General features: G+C 44.7%; 1 protein-coding gene across 4 annotated transcripts in view; it reads left to right on the top strand.

The window, feature by feature from the left end:
• The window catches only part of matcap2 (microtubule associated tyrosine carboxypeptidase 2), a 53,874-nt gene that overhangs the window by 9,882 nt on the left and 18,974 nt on the right, over positions 1-25,018 (top strand). For all 4 annotated transcript variants that reach the window (XM_078414987.1, XM_078415008.1, XM_078414997.1 and 1 more), the window contains 2 exons: positions 113-774; positions 24,373-24,516. In XM_078414987.1, the coding sequence (XP_078271113.1) occupies positions 113-774; positions 24,373-24,516 (806 nt within the window). The remainder of the gene's footprint in view (positions 1-112; positions 775-24,372; positions 24,517-25,018) is intronic.

The following is a 25,018-nucleotide window of genomic DNA, read 5'->3' as shown; positions in this document are numbered from 1 at the left end:
GTGCGGGGATCGCTGGACGGCGGGGGACATGATGGGCTGAAGGGCCTGTTTCCATGCTGTATCTCTAAACTAAACTGAACTAAACTAAACTTCCTGTGGTCCACCCCTGCAGAAAAGCTCCGGTGGCCAGAGTTGGAGTTGACCAAAAAATCAGTGCTGTTGAATCCCACCGAGAAAAATGGCGCCAGCCAAGCCAGCTTCCAGGAAGTGTCCACCAGCATCCTGAAGGAAATATTCACGGGAAGCAATGGCTACAACGTCCTACTGCCATCGAAGGGGGAGAAGAAGCGCACGTCCTCCAGCCACCACAAGAAGCACCGGAAGTCGGCCAAGCCGTCGGCGGTGTTGCGGTACAAGGACCGCCGGAACCCCAGTGCCTCGCTCCCGCTGGTCGACGAGGCGTGGTGCCTGGGAAACAGGCACACGCAACTGCTAGTGGGCAACCTGGTCGCCAGCAGTTCTAAATTCCCCCTCGGCATATCGGTGGTGGGAAGTGGCATTGGCCTGTCGCAAAGGCCGAAAGGGAAGGTAAAAAGGCTTTACTTCTCCAGCCTGCAGAGGTCGCGTTTGCCGATCGGAACCGGGAAAGACGGTGAAGTTACCACTCGTAGACTCTGCATCCTGACCGCCGTTAAGCCGTTGAATGTGGAGAGGGAGAAGGTCAAGTTCTTCAAGTCTGAGTTCACCTACAACCCGCAGTTTGAATACACTAATCCAGCCCTGCCCAACGTGCTGGCAAGGCACAGCGCTGCCTCCGAGAAATTCCTTCTGCAGGTATGGTCAATAGTCAATAGTCAATTTATTTGTCACATACACATAAATGTGCAGTGAAATGAAAAATTATCCGCCCGCAGTTCAACAATAAGACCAATAAGAATAATCAATAAAAATGCAATAACACACACAATCATAAACCAACCAAACAAAAGAAACATCCATCACAGTGAGTCTGCTCCAGTCCCTCCTCACTGTGATGGAAGGCCTGAATGTCTTTGTCAAGTCTCTTGTAGTTGTTCTAGTGTTTGACAAGAGTTAAACAGATTTTATCCCTAAACTATTTACCTGTCTCTTTTCCAAGGAGATTTTTAGTAAAATAAGTATTTTAATAAATTGATGATTTGAATTCACGCGCCCCTGTTTATAAATGTCACTTATGAGTTGGTGTTTCTCCGAGAAAGCAGCACATAGGGAAAGGATTTGAAGAAAATCGTGTCTACTTTTCTGAGTGTCATTTAGTTTCGTTTATTGTCACATATACCGAGGTACAGTGAAAAGCTTTCGTTGCGTGCTAACCAGACAGCAGAAAGGCAACACATGATTGCAATCGAGCCATTTACAGTGCACAGATACATGATAAGAGAATAACGTTTAGTGCAAAGTCAAGCCAACAAAGTCCGATCAAGGATGGTCCTAGGGTCACCAATGAGGTAGATAATAGTTCAGCAATACTCTCTGGTTGTGGTTGGATGATTCAGTTGCCTGATAACAGCTGGGAAGAAACTGTCCCTGAGTCTGGAGGTGTGTGTTATCACCTTTTGCCTGATGGGAGAGGGGAGAAGAGGGGGTGGCCAGGGTGCGACTCGCCCTTGATTTAGAATGGAGATGAGGAAAAACTTTTTCAGTCAGAGTTGTGAATCTGTGGAATTCTCTGCCTCAGAAGGCAGTGGAGGCCAAGTCTGAATGCATTCAAGAGAGAGCCAGATAGAGCTCTTAAGGATAGCGGAGTCAGGGGGTATGGGGAGAAGGCAGGAACGGGGTACTGATTGAGAATGATCAGCCATGATCACATTGAATGGTGGTGCTGGCTCGAAAGGCCGAATGGCCTACTCCTGCACCTATTGTCTATTATGTTGCTGGCCTTGCTGGGGCGGTGTGGTATAAATGGAGACAACGGAAGGGAGGTTGGTTTGTGTGATGGTCTGGGCTGCATCCACAATTCGCTGCAATTTCTTGCGGTTTTGGGTGGAGCAGTTCCCAAACCAAGGTGCGATGCATCCTGATAAAATACTTTCTATAGTGCATCTGTAGAAGTTGGTGTGAGGTGTAGGGGACAAGCCGAACTTCCTAAGCCTTCTAAGGAAACACTCCCACTGTTTATAAACAAGAATTGTAAATCCATGTAGCAACTTGTATCAGTATGAAAGTGCCCTAAAGTGTTTATTAAAAGCAGTGATGTACTTTTAAAGAGCAGCTGCTGTTCCATGAGAAGTGCCTGGGTTAGCCAGGGTACAGAATGTATGCAGGTTGCATTACTTCAATATTCATTGACCTAGAAGTAATAACACCCGCCTTCTTCTGTAGTTTAAACGTCGCTGATTTCTTATTTTCACATGATGGCTGTCAAACTGTTAATTAGCAGTTAAAACAGAAGTTAAAATGATTGTGTAGGAAAGAACTGCAGATGCTGGTTTAAATCGAAGGTAGACACAAAATGAACAAGTAACTCAGCGGGACAGGCAGCATCTCTGGAGATGTTTCGGCTCGAGACCCTTCTTCAGACAGATGTCAGGGGAGTGGGCGGGACAGAGATTGATTCTTATCTGTCACATTCAAATTCATGATCACGTGATAGGAGCAGAATTAGGCCATTCGGCCCATTTAGTCTGTACTGCCATTCAATCATGGCTGACCTATCACTCCCTCTTATCCCAATTCTCCTGCCTTCTCCCCAGGACCTCTGATACCCGTTCTAATCAAGAATCTATCTATCTGCCTTAAATATATCCACTGACTTGGCTTCCACAGCCTTCTGTGGCAAAGAATTCCACAGATTTACCACCTTCTGATTAAAGAAATTTCCTCCTCATCTCCTTCCTAAAAGAACGTAATTTAATTCTGAGGCTATGACCTCTAGTCCTAGTCACTTTCAGGGATCTATGTACGGATACTGTAAAATCTCTTTGCTGTGCAACATTCCTCAGGGCTCTACCTTTCATTGTGAAGCTCCTGCCCTGGTTTGCCTTCCCAAAGCATAACACCTCGCCCTTATCTGAATTAAACTTCATTTGCCATTTCTCGGCCCACTTGCTCAGCTGATCAAGACCCTGCTGCAATTCTTGATAACTATCTTCTCTGACTATGGTTCTGCCTATTTTAGTGTAATTTGCAAACTTGCTAATCATGTCTTATATTTTCTTATTCAAATTGTAGTGTAGATGACAAACAGCAATGGGCCCAGCATTGCCACAGGCCTCCAGTCTGAAAAACAACCTTCCTCCACTGTCCTGTTTCCTACTGCAAAGCTAATTCTGCATCTTGTTAGCTGGCTCTACCTGTCCCCCAGTCAAACTCACCTTCCAGAGCAGAGCCTTTTTGCCCTTCTCCCATTCCTCTCATAAAGCCATACTGTGTGGAAACAGGCCCTTAGGCCCAACGCTCATACCGACCAACATGTCCCATCTACACTTGTCCCATCTGCTGCGATTGCCCCATATCCTTGAGTTTGAGTCTAGTTTATTGTCACGTGGAATGTCAAGTTGCTGCAGTCCATTTGAAAACAGGAGTATTTCTTCTATCTGAAAAAACTTGACATTATTTTTAATGTATTCTTTTTTAGTTTAGTTCAGTTTATGATCCATTTATCCATCTCTGCCTTAAAAAGCTTTTATGTCTATCTTCAGTTTAAATCAGCATCTAATTTTTCCTACGAGGTAGATGGTAACTCAGGCCCACTCTCTAGTAGTTGGTAGGATGGTTCAGTTGCCTGATAACAGCTGGGAAGAAACTGTCTCTGAATCTGGAGGTGTGCATTTTCACACTTCTGTACCTTGTGGCCGATGGCAGAGGGGAGAAAAGGGAGTGGAAACCCTCTAAACTGTTCTATCTATGTACCCTGTCTAAATGTTCCTTAAACGTTGCAATAGTACCTGCCTCGACTACCTCCTAGTGTTCCATACACCCGTCACCCATTGTGTGAAAAAGTTACCCCTCGGGTTCCAATTAAATTTTTCCCCCCTCACCCAAACTTGTGTGACTCTTCCAGCAGTATCAGGGCATGTTATTGTGTCAGGCTACGCAAGTCCTCCCCGGGTGGGAATGTTCAGAGGAGCGGATGGGCGGATTTTCTAGCTGCGGTGCTGCTTCCGGCATCTTCTCCCGTGTGGGAATTTGGTTTGCGGCCTCGTTCCCCACTTGCGAAAAGCCGAGGTCGTGAACAGTTCACGGGAATGGAATCCTGTCCTAACTGGGGAATGGCCTGCACCTGGGAATCAGCAAATGTTGACTAAAGTCATAAGGTCATAAGGAATGAATGAATGAATGAATGAATGAATGAATGAATGAATAAATAATGAATGAATAATGAATTAATAAGTTTATTGGCCAAATAGACAACAGACAATAGGTGCAGGAGCAGGCCATTCAGCCCTTCGAGTCAGCACCGCCATTCAATGAGGAGAAGGTAGGAGAATGGGGTTAGGAGGGAGAGATAGATCAGCCATGATTGAATGGCGGAGTAGACTTGATGGGCCAAATGGCCTAATTCTACTCCTATTAGTCTACTACTAGTCAAAAAGGCCCAATAGAGGATGTACATCCTGCGGCAGCTGAGGAAACACAATCTGCCACAGTCAATGATGGTCCAATTCTATACTGCCATCGTTGAGTCTGTCCTCACCTTCTCCATCACGGTCTGGTTTGGCTCAGCCACCAAGCACGACATCCGGAGGCTGCAACGAATCGTTCGATCGTTGTTGGCTGCAACCTTCCCCCCATTGGTGAACTGTAAACTGCAAGGGCCAGGAAGCGAGCGGGCAAGATCATCTCTGACCCCTCTCACCCTGGCCACAAACTCTTTGATGCACTTCCCTCTGGAAGGAGACTCCGGACTGTGAAAGCAGCCACAGCCAGACATAAAAACAGCTTTTTTCCACGAGTAGTAGCTCTCCTCAATAACCAAAAGTCTGTAGCCTCTTTTTGCTCTGGTTTATTTCACTCACATGTTTAAACCGTAGTGTTGTATTCTTAATGTTTTAATATTTTATGCTTATTCTTAATTGTTTACTGTATGTTCGTGTTGTTACTTATGAGTGGAGCACCAAGGCACATTGTATGTGCACGTACTTGTAAACTGCAAGGGCCAGGAAGGAAGGATGCAGGTACAGGTCACTGAAAGGAAGCATGCATGTACAGCAGGCAGTGAAGGAAGCCAATGGAATGTTGGCCTTCATAACAAGAGGAGTTGAGTATAGGAGCAAAGAGGTCCTTCTGCATTTGTACAGGGCCCTAGTGAGACCGTAGTTGGGGGAGTCCAGAACAAGGGGCCACAGTTTAAGAATAAGGGGTAGTCCATTTAGAACTGAGATGATGAAAAGCTTTTTCAGTCAGAGAGTTGTGAATCTGTGGAATTCTCTGCATTGTGTTGACTAAGTGGTTATTTATTTGCCTTTTAATGCCTTAAGCAGTGCCTCGGTTTGTTTTTGAACTTGAATTAATGGCTGTGTATTTTTCAACACTATCCAAACAATAGGTTTTTGTTTGAATCAAATCCAGTAATCGTGCAAAGAATCGAGAGCTAATATTGCCAATGCTGAGATCACCCACCGAGCTCAAACCCTGAAGCCTTGGAATGGTGGTGACTCTCCTAGAAGCTGGGAGAGTCAGGGAGGAGTGAACATAAAGTTAAACAGTGGTAATGAAATAATATAAGTGATGATAGTGGACTTTCAGGGAATGGAAGTTAAGTTTAGTGATACAACATGGAAACAAGCCTTTCGGCCCACCGAGTCCGCACGGACCAGCGATCACCCTGTACACCAACACTAGGGACAATTTTTTAACAATTTTACCGAAGCCAATTAACCTACAAACCTGTACATCTTTGGAATGTGGGAGGAAACGGAGCACCTGGAAAAAACCCGCGGGGTCACGGGGAGAACGTACAAACTCCGTACAGACAGCACCCCTAGTCAGGATCGAACCTGGGTCTCTGACGCTGTAAGGTAGCAACTCTACCGCTGCCTTAAGTAGCCTGGGTATAGAGGAGACTGGTCCAAAAGAGTATTACTTCACAGTTGCCAATCTTGCTGCATTAATAAAGAAGGATATAATAGGGTGCAGGTCTTAAGAATTACCTCACTTTAAACTGAGCATATTTGTATAAGGAATAACACATGAATTATACAATCCAACATTATGTCTGAGCGATATAAAAGAAGTGAGAAAAGTTCATACTGAGGTGTTAGAGTAATACAGCATGGAAGCCAGCCCTTCGGCCCAACTTGCCCACATCGGCCAAAATGTCCCATCTATATGAGTCCTACCAGCCTCACATCCCTATAAATCTGCCCTATCCCTGTACCTGTCTAAATGTTTGTTAAATGTTGCGATCGTACCTGCCTCAATAACTTCCTCAGCCATCTCGTTCCATACATCCACCCCTCTTTGTGTGAAAAAGCTACCCCTCGTGTTCCTATTAAATCTTTCCCCCCTCACCTTAAACCTATGTCCTCCGGTTCTTGATTCCCCTACTCTGGGCAAGAGACACTGTATGTCTACTCGAACTGTTCCTCTCATGATTTTGTACACCTCTATAAGATCTCCCCTCATCCTCCTGCCCCACCCACCCTTCATCCCTATCTTCTGGGAGGTTTTTTTGGGGGGGAAAGCATGGGTAGCAACCATTGGATAGTGGTTGCAGAAGTTTTGTGTGCCCACCGAGTCCACACCGACCAACGATCTCCCGATCACATCAGTTCCATGTTATCCCACTTTTGCATCCACTCCCTACGTCTCAGAGGCAGTTTTTGGAGGTAAATTAACCTAAAAACCCGTACGTCTTTGAAATGTGGGAAGAAAACGGAGCACCCGGAGAAAACCCACGCAGTCACAGAGAGAGTTGTAAATCTGTGGAATTCTCTGCCGCAGAAGGCAGTGGAGGCCAATTCTCTGAATGCGTTCAAGAGAGAGCTAGATAGAGCTCTTAAGGATAGTGGAGTCAGGGGGTATGAGGAGAAGGCAGGAACGGGGTACTGATTGAGAATGATCAGTCATGATCACATTGAATGGTGGTGCTGGCTCGAAGGGCCGAATGGCCTACTCCTGCACCTATTGCCTATTGTCTATTGTCAAACTCCACACAGACAGGACCCGAGTTCAGGATCGAATTTGAGTCTCTGACGCTGTGGGGCAGCAGCTCTATCAACTGTGCCACTGAGCCACTCTTTTTTCTCTGCAGGCAGCGAAGTTTTGTAAGGTTAGTTGAGCGGGCACATAAGCAACAGATTGGTGGGAGGAGAGAATTGTCTCAGCTCAGTAAGTGTAAGAATGTATTAGTGCAGGGGATTAGCAACTGAACATATAATATTGTTCCCATAGACACTTCACAAATCAAAATCCTTTCAAGTGTTACTATATGCTGAAGGCGGTGAACGTCGTGAACCAAGGAAACGGGGCAGCACGGTGGTGCAGCGCAGTGTCTTACAGTGCCAGACACCCTCGTTCGTTCCTGACTACGGGTGCTGTCTGTACGGAGTTTGTACGTCCTCCCTGTGACCTCTATGGGTTTTTTCCAGGAGCTCCGGTTTCCTCCCACACTCCAAAGATGTACAGGTTTGTAGGCTAATTGGCTTGGTAAAGTTGTAAAGTATCACTGGTGCATGTAGGATAGTGTTAGTGTGCGGGGATCGTTGGTCGGCACGAACTCGGTGGGCCAAAGCGCCTGTTTCCGGGCCATATTTCTAAGCTAAGAACAATAGGAAATTTGCAAAACTGTTATCAACTAGAATGTGTTCTTCTTTGGGGGGTGGGGGGGAGGGAAAGACACAAAGTGCTGGAGTAACTCAGCGGGTTAGGCAGCATCTCTGGGGAACATGGACAGGTGACATTTTGGGTCTGGACCCTTCTTCAGTTCCAATCTGAAACGCCACCTGTTCATGTTCTCCAGGGATGCTGCCTGACCCGCTGAGTTACTCCAGCACTTTGTGTCTTTTTTTGTCAACCAGCATCTGCACTTCCATGTTTCTGTACTTGGCCTCATCGTGGCAAAATTCCAGCTAATGTTATGAACAGTTCTCAGGGACAGAACCTCGTTGTAACCTGGGGAAGATCTAGATCGAATGGTTAATGTGTTCATGTAGAAAATGCCTCCCTCTGCCACCGCTACTTCAGACCTCCATCAGCTCTGGAGCACGGTGGTGGCGTAGAGTTGGTGCCTGACAGCAGCAGAGACACGGGTTCGATCCTAACTATGGGTGCTGTCTGAACGGAGTTTGTATGTTCTCCCCGTGACCTGCCAGGATTTACTACAGGAGCTCCAGTTTCTGGGGATCGTTGGTCATCGCGGACTCGGTGGCTCATAGGTTCAGAAGTGATAGGAGCAGAATTAGGCCATTCGGCCCATCAAGTCTACTCCGCCATTTAATCATGGCTGATCTATCTTTCCCACTTAACCCCATTCTTCTGCCTTTTCCCCATACCCGTACTGTTTCCCCGTTGTATCTCTACACTAAACTAAACTAAAGATGAGATCCTCAATGCTCTCAACCCATTCATCCTAAGACTCCACTCAGTCCATTGACCAATGCCTGTGCTCTACCCAACAGTATGTCTGATATTTTGCTCTGTACATCGACTTGTAATAGAGAGTGGACTGCTGCTGCTTAAAAATGTGCCACTTTTTGTGCAACATCATCTTTACTGCTTTTACACAAAATTCACACAATAACTCGCTAAACATAAACATAAACGGTAAAGAATGGATTGACTAGGCTTATATTAATGAATGGATTGACTAGGCTTATATTAAAGAATGGATCGTCTCGGCTTATATTCGCTGGAATTTAGAAGGATGAGAAGGGATCTTATGGAAACATATAAAACTCTTAAGGGATTGGACAGGCTAGATGCAGGGAAAATTTTCCCAATATTGGGGGAGTCCAGAACCAGGGGTCCCAGTTTAAGAATAAGGGGTAGGCCATTTAACACTGAGATGGGAAAAAACTTGTTCACCCTGAGAGTTGTTAATCTGTGGAATGTTCTGCCACAGAAGGCAGTGGAGGCCAATTCACTGGATGTTTTCAAGAGAGAGTTAGATTTAACTCTGAGGGCTAACGGAGTCAGGGGATATGGGGAGAAAGCAGGAACAGGGTACTGATTTTGGATAATCAGCATTTTGATCATTGAATCAGATATTGATCAGATATTGAATGGCGGTGCTGGCTCGAAGGGCAGAATGGCTTACTCCTGCACCTATTTTCTATGGTTCTACCTTTAACGTGACTTTGTAATCTCCGATCAAGTACAAGTGAAGAGAAGCGACCGGAAGACCTCGCTGCGTCATTCATCAAAAGGAAGAGTGCCCATTGATGGACCGTGGCATCTGTGACAGTGATGCTGAATAAAGTACAATGTAAAGGGAAATAGATACCATGGTATTAGTTGGTTAACTGGCAGGATATACTCTTCCTTAAGAGGAGTGGTGCAATGTAATAGTAAATAATTAAGTAACACCATGGACATTGAATAACTAGCCCAGAAGGATAGAATTAATTCTGCCTCAGAAAGGAAACTTTACTTTTCATTAAAGAGGAAATTGGATAACCCTTACTTTGTTTGTGGCTTGTTGGTATCAATTTTCCCATCGTTGAAAGGCTGAAGAGTTCACCGAAGGACACAATTATTTGAATGCTTGGGATACGTGATAATTTTAGAAGGAATTCTTTGTGCTGCTTTGTGCAAAAATGAAATACTGCTTGTCTAAACTTAAATCACACAAAATATTGCTACTCGTGGAAACTCGTTCACTTTTGCCCACCAGTCAAAAGTAACAAGCTCCACTTTGTTTTGGAGGGAAAGATAACGAACAAGTTTCCTCGATCCACTGACCAGGTTAATACTTATATATTTGTGCAGGGAGGAGCTGCAGATGCTGGTTTAAACCGAAGATAGACACAAAAAGCTGGCGTAACTCAGCTGGCCAGACAGTATCTGTGGAGAAAAGGAATAGGTGACGTTTCGGGTCTGAGGAAGGGTCTCAATAGACAATAGACAATAGGTGCAGGAGGAGGCCATTCGGCCCTTCGAGCCAGCACCGCCATTCAATGGGATCATGGCTGATCATTCTCAATCAGTACCCCGTTCCTGCCTTCTCCCAATAACCCCTGACTCCGCTATCCTTAAGAGCTCTATCCAGCTCTCTCTTGAATGCATTCAGAGAATTGGCCTCCACTGCCTTCTGAGGCAGAGAATTCCACAGATTTACAACTCTCTGACTGAAAAAGTTTTTCCTCATCTCAGTTCTAAATGGCCTACCCCTTATTCTTAAACTGTGGCCGCTTGTTCTGGACTCCCCCAACATTGGGAACATGTTTCCTGCCTCTAACGTGTCCAACCCCTTAATAATCTTATAAGTTTCGATAAGATTTCCTCTCATCCTTCTAAATTCCAGTGTATACAAGCCTGGTCGATCCAGTCTTTCAACATACGACAGTCCCGCCATTCCGGGAATTAACCTAGTGAACCTACGCTGCACGCCCTCAATAGCAAGAATATCCGTCCTCAAATTTGGAGACCAAAACTGCACACAGTACTCCAGGTGCGGTCTCACTAGGGCCCTGTCTCGACCCGAAACATCACCTATTCCTTTTCTCCAGAGATGCTGTCTGATCCACTGAGTTAATCCATATTTTTCATGTGCTTGGAAGTCAAGAATGATCGGTGGGAAGCAAATATAGAAATCGTAGAGCCTGATCGTGTGAAGCCAGTCCACAGCTCTTAGTTTAGTTTCAAGATACAGCGCCGAAATAGGCCCTTCGGCCTAGCGAGCCGGCACCGACCAGCGATCCCCGCACATTAACACTATCCTACGCACACTAGGGACAATTTACACTTATACCAAGCCAATGAACATACAAACCTGTACGTTATTGGAGCGTGGGAGGAAACCGAAGATCTCAGAGAAAACCCATGCAGTCATGGAGAGAACGTACAAACTCCGTACAGACAGCTCCTGTCGTCAGGATTAAACTCGGGTCTCTGGCGCTGCAAGTGCTGTAAAGCAGCAACTCTACCCCTGTGCCATCAGAGCTCTTGTTGTCTATATGGACTTCAACAAGGCATTTGATACGGTTCCACATGGCAGGCTGCTCTGGAAGGTTAGATTGTATGGGATCCAGGGAGAGCTCGCCAGCTGGATAGAGAATAGGCCATGAAAGAAAGCAGAGGATGATGGTGGAAGGATGTTTTTTGGACTGGAGGTGTCTGTGGTTAGTGGAGTGCCTCAGGGGTCGGTGCTGGTCCCTTTGCTGTTTGTGGTTTATATCAACAATTTGGGTGAGAATGTACAAGGCATGATTAGTAAGGTTGCAGATGACACAAAAGTGGGTGGCATCATTTATAGCGAAGATGGTTATCAAAATTGCAGCAGGATCTTGCTCAGTTGTGAAGGTGGGCTGAGGAAGTACAGGCGATTAGTATGGGTGTCAGGGGTAATGGGGAGAAGGCAGGAGAATGGGGTTGAGAGGGAGAGATGGATCAGCCATGATTGAATGGTGTAGACTTGATGGGCCGAATGGCCTAATTCTGCTCCTATCTCTTATGAATGGTTAACGGAGTTTAATGCAGATACGTGTGAGGTGTAGCATTTTTGGAAGGCAAATCAGGGCAGGAGCTTCCCAGTGAATGGCAGGGCTCTGGGAGTGTCGCAGAGGAGAGGAATTCCTCTCCTAGGAGTGTAGGTACATAGGCCCTTAAAAGTGGCGTCATAGGGAGATAGGGTGGTCAAGAAAACGTTTGGCACATTAGGCTTCATCAGTCAGAATATTGAGTAGGTTATGTTACAGTTGTACAAGACATTGAAGCCAAATTTGGAGTATTGTGTTCAGGTTTGTTCACCCTGGATGCAGAGAAGATTTACGAGAGCTCGAGAGCCTGAGCTATAAGGAGAGTAGAGCAGGCTAGGACTTTACTCCCTGGAGCGCAGGAGGATGGTGGGTGATCCAATAGAGGGGAATGAGGGTAATAGATGGGGTAAATAGATGGGGTCTTTTATCCACAGTCAGGAATCAAGAACCAGAGAACATGGGTTTAAGATGAGAGTGGGGAGATTTAATAGGAACCTGAGGGGGGGCAACCTTTTCACACAAAGGTTATAAGGTCATAAGTGATATGAGTAGAATTAGGCCATTCGGCCCATCAAGTCTACTCCGCCATTCAATCATGGCTGATCTATCTCTCCCTCCTAACCCCATTCTCCTCCCTTCTCCCCATCACTTCTGACACCTGTACTAATCAAGAATCTATCTATCTCTGCCTTAAAAATATCCACTTTCTCGGCTTCCACTGCCTTCTGTGGCAAATAATTCCACAGATTCAAAGGGTGGTGTGTATATGGAATGAGCTGCCAGAGGAGGTAGTTGAGACAGGCACTGTAGCAACATTTAAAATACATTTGGACAGGTACATGGACAGGTGAGAGTTAGAATATGGGGCAAAGGTGAGACTAGTGTAGATGGGACATCTTGATCAGCATAGGCAAGTTGGGCTGAAGGGCCTGTTTCCTTGCTGTACGACTCTACGACTGAAATATTCCAGGCCCTTCTTGACTTATAAAAAAGAAACTTAACACTGATCCATATTGAGAGAAATTAAGATGGTTGATGGATAACCTGAAAGAAGAGACAGTTTTTGGGAACACCCCAAAGAAGGAAAATGAGACAGAAAGGGCGGCACGGTGGCGCAGCGGTAGAGTTGCTGCCTTACAGCGAATGCAGCGCCGGAGACTCAGGTTCGATCCTGACTACGGGTGCTGTCTGTATGGAGTTTGTACGTTCTCCCCGTGACCTGCGTGGGTTTTCTCTGAGATCTTCGGTTTCCTCCCACACTCCAAAGACGTACAGGTATGTAGGTTAATTGACTGGACAAATGTAAAAATTGTCCCTAGTGGGTGTAGGATAGTGTTAATGTGTGGGGATCGCTGGGCGGCGCGGACCCGGTGGGCCGAAGGGCCTGTTTCTGCGCTGTATCTCTAAATCTAAAATCTAAAAAAAAATGTGTGGGACTAGAATAAAACATAAGTATGAAGAAAGTCAAATTGGGTTTATTTTTGTATGCACAAGTATGGTGAAAAGCAGATCCAATGGAAAATTGTAGCACCATCATAGGCACAAATACACACACCACAAAAAAATTAATTATACACAAATTATACACAACATTTATAAATGAAAGAAGACTGCAACAAAACAAAACAGTGCATCCCACAAAATAGAGAAAAAAAACAAGACTTTGGCAGTCCGTTCTCAAAGTAGGATTAGGGTTATGCAAATTGGGTCAAGAATTTGATCGTTGTAGGAAAGTAGCTAACACCCTGGCCACTCCCTCTCCCATCAGGCACACCTCCAGATTCAGGGACAGTTTCTTCACAGCTGTTATCAGGCAACTGAATCATCTGACCAACAACTGGAGAACAATCCTGAGCTACTACGGTCACGGTGGCACAGCGGTAGAGTTGCTGCCTTACAGCGAATGCAGCGCCGGAGACCCGGGTTCGATCCTGACCACGGGCACCGTCTGTACGGAGTTTGTACGTTCTGCCCGTGACCTGCGTGGGTTTTCTCCGAGATCTTCGGTTTCCTCCCACACTCCAAAGTCGTACAGGTTTGTAGGTTAATTGGCTTTGTTAATGTAAAAATTGTCCCTAGTGTGTGTAGGATAGTGTTAATGTGCGGGGATCACCGGTCGGCGCGGACTCGGTGGGCCAAAGGGCCTGCTTCCGCGCTGTATCTCTAAATTAAATCTAAACTAAACTACTATGTACCTCATTGGAGACCCTCGGACTATCTTTAATTGGACATTATTCCCTTTTACATGTATATGTACACTGTGGATCGATCGATGATCATCATGTATTGTCTTTCCGTTGACTGGTTAGCATGCAACAAAAGCTTTCCATTGTACCTTGGTACACGTGACAATAAACTAAAATTAACTAGTTGTTCCTGAACCTAGTAGTGTGGGACTTAAGGCCTCCTGTCTGATGGCCCAGATAATGGAGGATCCTTGATGATAGATATTATAAGAAAATAACTGCAGATGCTGGTACAAATCGAAGGTATTTATTCACAAAATGCTGGAGTAACTCAGCAGGTCAGGCAGCATCTCAGGAGAGAAGGAATGGGTGACGTTTCGGGTCGAGACCCTTCTTCAGACTGATGTCAGGGGGCGGGACAAAGGAAGGATATAGGTGGAGACAAGAAGATAGAGGGAGATCTGGGAAGGGGGAGGGGAAGAGAGGGACAGAGGAACTATCTAAAGTTGGAGAAGTCGATGTTCATACCACTGGGCTGCAAGCTGCCCAAGCGAAATATGAGGTGCTGTTCCTCCAATTTCCGGTGGGCCTCACTATGGCACTGGAGGAAGCCCATGACAGAAAGGTCAGACTTGGAGTGGGAGGGGGAGTTGAAGTGCTCAGCCACCGGGAGATCAGTTTGGCCAACGTGGACCGAGCGCAGGTGTTGAGCGAAGCGATTGCCGAGCCTGCGTTTGGTTTCGCCAATGTAAATAAGTTGACATCTGGAGCAGCGGATGCAATAGATGAGGTTGGAGGAGTGCAGGTGAACCTCTGTCTCACCTGGAAAGACTTTGGGTCCTTGGATGGAGTTGAGGGGGGAGGTAAAGGGACAGGTGTTGCATCTCGTGCGGTGCATCCTTGATGATAGATGCTGTCTTCTCGAGGCAGCACCATCTCTAGATGTGAAGGGTAGACAGAAAATTAGGTGAAGTCTTGGTGCCTTATCAATTCCTATGTACTGTGATTAGAGAGATTTAAAGTTGCAAGCGACTCTATTTTTGTGTTTTCTTAAACGGTCACTAGATGGTGCTGTTGATATTTCCAGCAGCAGTCAAGAGCCGAGGAAGAGCTTCGGGAAATTATCATTGACTGCAGAAGCATGAAAATTAGCAAGATGGTACTATTTTCCTGGATTATACATTGATTTCAGAAGTCACACTTTATATTGCAAATGAATATCTGTTAAAGAAAAGTGAATAAGACTTTCCCCACTGTGATTTGTTTTTTTGTCTAACAAAGATAAATAGCTCCTGATCTTTAAAAAACTGCTAAGAGAAAAATAATTGGCTTCCTCTTGCCCCCCCCATGATATGTTCAGTACTTGGAAACAGAGATCCATGGAAAATGAGGAATGCCAAAGAGTTGGAGAGACAGGTCTTCAGATAGGGATATATAGGGTTGACTGTAATTGCCTGACTACTTCTAAGCCAGCAGCTTATTTCAGTTTTATTCAACTCCGCCATCCTAACTAATTAAAAAAAAAAAAACTTAGTAACTATGGTATCTACAGATGCCACTTCTGCAACTTAGAAACATAGAAATATAGGTGCAGAAGTAGGCCATTCGGGCCCTTCGAGCAAGCACCGCCATTCAATATGATCATGGCTGATCATCTAAAATCAGTACGCCGTTCCTGCTTTCTCCCCATATCCCCTGATTCCTTTAACCCTAAGAGCTAAATCTATCTCCCTCTTGAAAACATCCAGTGAATTGGCCTCCACTGACTTCTGTGGCAGAGAATTCCACAAATTCACAACTCTCCGGGTGAAAAACTTTTTCCTCATCTCAGTTCTCAATGGCCTACCCCTTATTCTTAAACTGTGACCCCTGGTTCTGGACTCCCCCAACATCGGGAACATTTTTCCGATAATTTATAATAACTCGTAGTTTTATGTTGTGAAACAAATTGACCTTTTTAATTCATACTTGAAACATTACTATGGGATGATTGGTAAAGAATTGCTAACCTGATCCCTTGGAGTGAACACTGTGAAGACACTGGTAGATTTTTCGGGACAGATTTAGTTTAGAGATACTGTGAGGAAACAGGCCCTTCGGCCCACCGAGTCCACGCCGACCAGCGATCCCTGCACACCAACACTATCCTACACACACTAGGGACAATTTACTCTTATACCAAGCCAATTTACCTACAAACCTGTACATCTTTGGAGTGTGGGAGGAAACTGAAGATCTCGGAGAAAACCCATGCAGGTCAAACTCCGTACAGACAGCACCCATAGTCAGGATCGAACCCAGGTCGCTGGCGCTTTTAGGCAGCAACCCTACCGCTGTGCCACCGTGCCGCCTTAAATTAAAAAATGTAAAAAGGTAGTAACTATGGTATCAACAGATACCACTTCCGCAACTTGTAGCTTTACAGTATGTTGTGAAGCAAATTGAATGTTAATTTGCCACAGATGGTGACATTTCAATGGGTCATGCTGGAGACTTCAGCTGAGGCTGGAGTTTTGGGTATGAGCTGCAAGTAGTGGTTGGACAAATTCTTTGGATTGTTTTCTCCGGAGCAGCGAAAGTTCAGGATAGACTCGATAGAAGTATATAAAATTATGAGAGGCATAAATAAGGTTAGAACCTCTAACCCAGGATGGGGATGTCAAAGACTCGAGGGCATAGCTTTAAGGTGAGAGGGGCAAAGTTTAAAGGAGATGTGCGGGGAAAGTCTTTTTGCACAGATGGTGGTGGGTGCCTGGAATGTGCTGTTCAAGATTGGCGGTGGAGGTATTTATGATGGGTGATGTTTAAGAGGCTTTTGGATAGGCACATGAATAAGCAGAGGATGGAGGGATATGGATCTTGTGCAGGGAGAAGGCGTTAGTTCAACTTGGCATTTTATTCGGTGTACCAAGAGTGGGTTGAAGAGTCTTTTCTTGCACTTTACTGCACCATGTCCTGTGGAAGCATGGACACACATTGTGAAACAGTTAAATATGAAGGTGAATTGACGATCAGGATTAAAGAAGTCTAAAGGGCCTGTCCCACTTAGGCGATTTTAAGGCGACTGCCGCCGACTAGGCTGTCAACGACGGTTCGCCGGGGTGTTGCGGGCATGATCGTGAGGAGTCTTTAAAGAATCTTAGTGGATCTCGGCGCGTCGCTGAGAAATCAACCAGATTGAAATTTCTCGGCGACAGCTGGCTTGTCGCCAGGTATCGTTGCTTATTGCGGGCGCTGTCACATGCTGTCCCCAGGTTTGCTAGGTTGTCGCAGATGCATTTAGAAGCACGTAATATTAAATTAAGTAAAGTAATTTGACCATACCATAAAATACTTGTGTTTAACCAATGTATTTACCGTCAGGACATTTGACAGGTAGATAGTTGACAGTTTGACGGTCAGGTAAGCGTGGGAATTTTCGCAATGTTTATGACCATCAGCAATTACATCTAAAGTAGGCTCCCAACCCAGATAAGCAACCCAGAAACCAGATATGCATCTCCCATACATTTTCTAAGCACAAAAATCCATTTAACCACGTTTCAAATTAAATTTCTTAATATTGCTATTAGTAAACTGGAAGTCAATCCAGTTTATGGCTTGTTACCGTGAAGCTTGGTTTTCAAGTAACCCGGGCAAGATGTTATATTTCAAAACTCTCAAGTAATTACCTACTTGTCAGTGTTTTCAGCGAAAATTAGGATGCCGGAGAAGCATTGATAAGCGTGCGAATTTTGCGATGTTTCCGAAGACGGTGTAATCTCAACCTGACTTGGCATTGTCGTGGTCATTGTCGTAGGGTAAAAGAAAATTTCGGCGATCTGCTACGACTTTGACAGTCGCCGGCAGTTGCCTAAAAAATCGCCTAAGTGGGACAGGCCCTTAAATGACTCAGCAGGTTGTAGATCTAAAAGGGCGGCACAGTGGCACAGCGGTAGAGCTGCTGCCTTACAGCACCAGAGACCCGGCTTCGATCCTCACTACGGGTGCTGTCTGCGCGGAGTTTGTACGTTCTCCCTGTGACCGAGTGGGTTTTCTCCGAGTGCTCTGGATTCCTCCCAAACTCCAAAGACGTACAGGTTTTTAGGTTAAATGGCGCAGTAAAATTGTAAATTGTCCCTAGTGTGCAGGATAGTGCTAGTGTACGGGTGACTCGATGGGCCAAAGGGCCTGTTTCAGCACTGTATCTCCAAAGACTCAAGTTTAAAGTCTACAGATGACATCTGCCGCAGCTGGAAAAAAACAAGCCGCACACTGTGTGAGGTTAATATCGTGGTTGTCCACCTCTGATTTTGTATAATTTTTGAATAATGCCAAGGAGACAAATCTCTCTAGTATTACGTAAGTCCATAGATTTTTTTAATTTTCCATGAGCATTTTTAAAGTGCACCATCTGCCAACCTCTTCGCAAAGTAATTGCTTGTTAGCCCTGGAGTACAGGCCCCAACGGACAAAATACGGCAATGTGACATAGTTTGTGGAAGGTCGTGAATCACTGCTGCGGAGAGCAAAAACCGTGAACTTCCAGAGATGGAAACGACACGCAATATGTTGACTCCACTGCCAGGGAAGCACAATTTATTTATTTTTATTCAAAATCCAGAAATCCATGAAAAGGATAGATTCCGCTTAAGAATAAGGATAGACTCTACTTGAGAATAAGGGGTAGGCCGTTTAGGACTGAGATGAGGAAAAACCTTTTCACCCAGAGAGTTGTGAATCTGTGGAATTCTCTGCCACAGAAGGCAGTGGAGGCCAATTTACTGGATGTTTTCAAGAGAGAGTTAGATTTAGCTCTTAGGGCTAAAGGGATATGGGGGAAAATGGGGGAAAAAGCAGGAACGGGGTACTGATTTTAGATGACATTCATATTGAATGGCGGTGCTAGCTCGAAGGGCCGAATGGCCTACTCCTGCACCTATTTTTCTATGTTTCTATTTCTGAAGAAGGGTCTCGGCCCGAAACGGCACCAGCTCATTCTCTCCCCAGATGCTGCCTGACCTGCTGAGTTTCTCCAGCACTTTGTCTTTTGCTCTAGACTCCATTATCACCTCCTCACATTCTCGATTAATATGTAAGAACCTTATGGTTGTGTCTCAGTGTTACATTGATCTTGGTTCACCAATCCACCTCCCCTTAAAACGCCTTTAAATGTTTATTTTCTCTGTTTTCATAATTTTTAAGATGTGGGCTGTGGCAGCAGTGCGACATGAATTGCTTGTCTGAAGAAGGGTCCCGACCTGAAACGGGTGAAAGACTCTGCATTCACTCTTTCTATTCACCTCTTTATTTTATACTCCTCTATAAGATCACCCATCCGCCTCCTGCCCTCCGAGGAATTAAGTCATAGCCTGCCTAGAGCTCTCACTATAGCTCAGCTAATCAAGACCTGGCACTATCCTGGTAGTGTAAGAAAACTATCCTGGTAAATCGTCTCTGCACTCTTTCCAGCCTAACGACATCCGTCCTGTAGCAGGACAACCAAACTGAATGCAATACTGAGTGTGGTCGCATCGACATCTGGTACAACTGTAACATGGTGTCCCAACCTGTAAACTCAATACCCTAATTGATGAAGGCCAATATACCTACAGACATCTTGACCACCGTAACCATCTGTGATGCTACTTTCAAGGAACTGTGCACTTGCACTCTCGATCCTACTGCTCTACAACGCTCCCTGGATCCCTACCATTCACTGCGAAGGTTCTGCCCTGCTTTAAGATCCCAAAATGCAACACCTTGCACTTATTTGCATTAAACGCCATTAAACATTCCTCAGCTCACTTGTTGGGCTGACCTGCAGTACGTTATAATGGATAGGAAAGGCTTGGATGGATATGAGTCTGCGCAGCCAAATGGGACTAGCTTGGTTAGGCAACATGGTGAGTGTGGATGGGTCTTTTTGTTGTTGTCTGACTCTAATTGTTACATTGAAGTTAGAGACTTCAATGTCACTATTTATTACAATAGCTCATGGAGTCTTCCAGCCCTTCAGCCCAACTTGACCACACCGACCAACATGTCCCATCTGCACTAGTTCCACCTGACTGCATTTGGCCCATATCCCTCTAAACCTGCCCTATCCATGTACCTGTCCAAATGCTTCTTAAACTTAGAAAAGCTCTTATTTATCCTGTTCACTGGAATCTAGTGATCAATTGTTTCACACTTTTTTTTTAAAGGGTACAATGTTTTGAAGAGTCCTCTTATAAGCAGGAGCTTGCATTGTGTGTGAGTTTCGACAGTAATTGGTATCCCGTCATGTTTCGCCCTGAATGTGTTCATGGTCATGATTAGACGCAGACTGGACATCGAGTTCATTAGCTCAGATTACTGCAGTGCTACTGTGCTAAAATGAGATTGGGAATTTGCACTATAAAGGTCGCAAAGGGAAACACACGGGCGATGTTTGATATTTAACCGTAACTGCAAGTGATATGGGTGCTTTTATAAGTTCATTTAATGCAAAAAGCAAATACCTTGTTCTTTTTAAATCCTTCTCACTATGAACACCTCCTAGGATGTGATGGATAACACTTGGAAAGGAACAACATAATTAGTGGAGGACTCACTGCTTGATAAATACTTTAATATTTTCCACAAATTGGGAGAGAATATAAAGCATCCTGCAGCTTAGCTGCTTTAAGATTCCACCAGGTGGCGCTTCGATGGCAACCTTGCCTACCTCGTCTGACCTTTTCGTCTTTTATTTTTTATTTTTGGTGTGTTTAAAAAGTATGTGTTAATGTTCTCTGGTTTGTTTTATGTGGGGGGTGGGTGGGGGGGGACAGACAGGGGGAACTTTTTTTCAATCTCTTACCTTGCCGGAGATGCGATTGTTTTCCGGTTCGTATCTCCGGTCGCTCTGCGGCCTAACATCGTGGAGCTGGAGGCCTTGATCGGGACTGACTTTGAGCCCCACCGCGGGGCCGTGGACTTACCATCGGAGCCGATTCCTTGCTTGGGATCGATGTTCCAACCTGTGGCCTGCGGACCTTAACATAAAGGAGCTCACAGTCTCGGGTTGAGACTGACGTCGGGAATCTCCAAAAGCCGCACGACGTTCAACCAGCCCCGACCCGGGGTAGATCGCCCAGCGCGGGGGAGCTGAGATTCCCCCCCCGATGCAAGAGCTTGATCGCCCCAAAGAGGAAGGCCCGCCACCGGCTACAGGAGTCAAGATCGTCCCGTCAACGGAACGTTAGAGGCCCCCGACCGCTGGGGGACAAAGAAGGGAGAGATTGAACGTTTTCTCGCCTTCCATCACAGTGAGGAATGTGGAGGAGTCACTGTGGTGGATGTTTATGTTAAAATGTATTTTGTGTGTCCTGTTGCTTTTTATTGGTATGACTATGGCAAATGAAATTCCTCGTATGTTGCAAAACATACTTGGCTAATAAAGTATGATTATGATTTGTGCACTTTGGTTTAACCCTGTTGTCATCTGTGTTGAGAACTCTATTATGTTGTGGGTTAGTTAGAACATAGAATAATAACGCAGCATAGGAACAGACCCTCCTGTCCACAATGTCTGTGCCAAACATGATACTCAATCATTGGTATCAGCAGACAAAAACAAAGCATCTTTCACTAATCATCCCATCTGAAGATAAACTAACCATATCTGCCTGCACACAATCCATATCCCTTCATTCCTACATAGTCATGTGCCTGTCTAAAAATCCTCTTAAACGTCACTATCATATCTTCCTCCTCCACCACCCCCCTGGCAGCATGTTCCAGGCACCCACCATCGTGTGTGTGAGAATAAATAAATAGACAGATAAATAACTTGCCTCGCTGGGGGTGGAGGGGAGTCAGACTGTCTACCCTTGTCTATGTCTCTCATAGTTGTATCTGCTTCTAAAAGGTTGTCCCTCAACCTCCAGTATTCTAGAGAAAGCAATACAAGTCTGTCCAATGTGCGGCACGGTGGCGCAGCGGTAGAGTTGCTGCCTTACAGCGAATGCAGCGTCAGCGACCCGGGTTCGATCCCGACTATGGGTGCCATCTGTACGGAGTTTGTCCGTTCTCCCCGTGACCCTGCGTGGGTTTTCTCCCAGATTGCCCCCTCTCGCCGCTCCTCTTTGCGTTAGCCATTGAGCCGCTGGCAATCGGCATAAGAGGGCATGCGCTTATAAAACTGATAATACTGGGTGGGGTGGAACGTAAGATTTCGCTTTATGCGGATGATATTGCCATCTTTGTATCTGACCCTGAACATTCTGTTCCTTACCTATTCCAGCTTATTAATTCCTTTGGCGAGGTCTCAGGTTACACTATAAACTGGCAGAAGAGTGAACTTATATCGATAACAGCAGAATTAGACCCTGTATTCTTAGCCAACATGCAGTTTAAAACAAATCCGGATAGTATAAAATATCTGGGCATTAAAATATCTAAAAACCCCAAGACCCTTTTTAAAATTAACTTTACCGAAAGGTTGAACAAGCTAAAGGAGAACATAGAGAAATGGAGAACGTTGCCTATTTCCTTGATTGGCCGCGTGAACGCAGTAAAGATGGTCTCCCTGCCGAGATTTCTGTATTTATTTCAGAATGTCCCTGTTTTTATCCCCAAATCCTACTTTAAGTTAATCGATTCTATCATTATGCCATTTATTTGGGGATATAAAGCACACAGGATCTCAAAAGCTTATCTTCAAAAAACGAGGGAACATGGGGGACTGGGGTTACCGTGCTTTTTATATTACTATTGGGCGGCCAATGTTAGAGTCATGGTATACTGGCAGTATGCATATGAACGGGGAGTTGGATATGACCTGCCACCTTGGCTGGCGATTGAAAAAAGCTTAACCCCAAAAACTTCTCTCCCTGCTCTCCTTTTTTCATTACCCAGATCTCTCCCCTCTCTTAGAGAGGATCACTTCACTCTGTCCAATGCTCAGAGAATATGGCACCAAATTAGGAAAGCTTGTGAGCTTCCGAATACGTCAATGCACGCCCCAATCTGGCATAACCACGCTTTCCCCCCATCATTTACAGACACAGCATTCAAAGAATGGAGCTGTAAAGGGATAGTTACAATAAAAGATCTTTACATAAATAGACACTTTGCATCATTTGATCAGCTACAATCCAAGTTCTCATTGCCCAAAACTCAATTCTTCAGGTACTTACAGCTGAGAAATTATGTTCGACAAAACAATTCGCTTTTTGAGTCCCTGCCCGAAGACGACTTGTTGTCCAAAATTTTGCTGGGTCCCCCGGAAGCAAAGAACCTAATCTCATCGTTTGTAGGTATCTTTTTAAACAAACTAGATAAATCTACTTTAAAAATAAAACAAACCTGGGAAGAAGACCTTAACATTGAAATTGATGACGATGTCTGGAAGGAAGTACTGAAAAGTATAAAATCCTGTTCTATTAATTCTAGGCTACAACTGATTCAATTCAAGGTTATACACAGATTACACTACTCTAAGGTTAAGCTGCATAAAATCTTTCCTGATCTCTCACCTTTGTGTAATAGATGCAAGACCACTGAGGGTACACTCGCTCACCACTTTTGGACTTGTCCAAAACTTCACAACTTTTGGTGTCTTTTATTTCAATGGTACTCCACTGTTTTAAACGTCACTTTAACTCCGGACCCTGAAACTGCTCTATTCGGGTATTCCACAACGCTTGAGAAGCTAGACCATAATGCTCGCACAATCTTGGTTTATGGTATGGTAATTGCCAACAGATGTATTTTGAAACTATGGAAATCAGACTCTGCTCCTCAGTTTGAGACTTGGTTAAGAGAATTAATGGGCATATTACACGTAGAGAGGTTGAGATATGAATTGTCTGGCAACCCTCAAAAGTTCTTCAACATATGGAACCCAGTGCTGCAGCATATTAAGGACAAGTAAAACTATCCCCTCAATGCCACATGCTTTTGTACCTTCTTTGAATCCAGCAGTGAAAATACTGAAATATTTGACTTGTGAAAATTACCTTGCCTCATGTTTTTGTGCGTTTTGTCTTTTTTTGTTACATTGTAGTTATGTTTTTTTTAAATGTATTTTTATTTATTTATTTGTTTGTTTTTGTTTGTTTGTTTTCATGATTATGTAGGGAAGGGGGGGGATGGGGTTTACTGTTGTTGTTATATGCATTGTAATCAATTATAAAATTAAAAAAATTAAGAAGATTGTCTGTTTCCTCCCACACTCCAAAGACGTACAGGTATGTAGCTTAATTGGCTGGGCAAATGTAAAAAATGTCCCTAGTGGTTGTCGGATAGTAAACAGGGTTAGGTTAATAAACAGGGATCGCTGGTCGGCGCAGACCCGGTGGGCCGAAGGGCCTGTTTCTGCGCTGTATCTCTAAACTCTCCTTGAAGTTAATGCCCCCTATTCCAGGCAGTTTTTAGGCATCAGCTTTCTTGGAATCAGCAGTTCAATTTTTATCTACATTGTTATATATATAAACGAAAAAAAGAAAAACCAGTTCAAAAAAATATCTAGAATCATACTGATTGCTGCTTAGTTTTTCATGTTTTACTTCCTCCTCAACAATAAGCACATTGACATGTACCTTTCTTCAGAAGTAGCTGATAAGAAATTATTTATGAAAATCTATAATGCCTCTTATAATGTGCTTCAATATTTTTGGCAGGCTATTAAGATAATGAAAATGGCCCTTCAGAAATACGGCAGCTATGAGAAGTTTGAGCAAGCAACTGGAGGGAATCTGCTCACTAAGAGTCGCATTTGGTTCTACGTGAAGAAGTACATGGAGAAAGAGAATTGTCTTGGTGATGTAAGTAGAAAGTCTCATACCTCGTATTCAGGGGCAGCACGGTAGCACAGTGGTAGAGTTGCTGCCTTGCAACGCCAGAGACCCGTGTTCGATCCTGACTATGGGTGCTGTCTGTACGGAGTTTGTACGTTCTCCCCATGACCTGCGAGTTTTCTCCGGGAGCTCCGGTTTCCTCCCCCACTCCAAAGACGTACAGGTTTGTAGGTTAATTGGCTTCGTATAATTATTTTTAAAAGGTTGACCACAGCGCGTGTAGGATAGTGTTAGTGTGCAGGGATCGCTGGTCGGCACGGACTCGGTGAGTTGAAGGGCCTGTTTCCGCACTATATCTCTAAACCAAACTAAACTAAATTAAATCTATTACTTTCGAATGTGGTTGCACCATTGCCAATGATTTGTTAAAGGCACTTTGAAGATTTCAGAACCTACTGCAAATGTTGTATCTGAATAGAATCTCCACCAATTAAAAGGCCACTGTACCTTGGGGCATGCTGTGTCCACA

The sequence above is a fragment of the Rhinoraja longicauda genome, chromosome 2 (assembly GCF_053455715.1).
Source record: "Rhinoraja longicauda isolate Sanriku21f chromosome 2, sRhiLon1.1, whole genome shotgun sequence".
Lineage (NCBI taxonomy): Eukaryota > Metazoa > Chordata > Chondrichthyes > Rajiformes > Arhynchobatidae > Rhinoraja > Rhinoraja longicauda.
The sequence above is the reverse complement of the archived record's forward strand: the minus strand, read 5'-3'. Positions and strand labels throughout refer to the sequence as shown.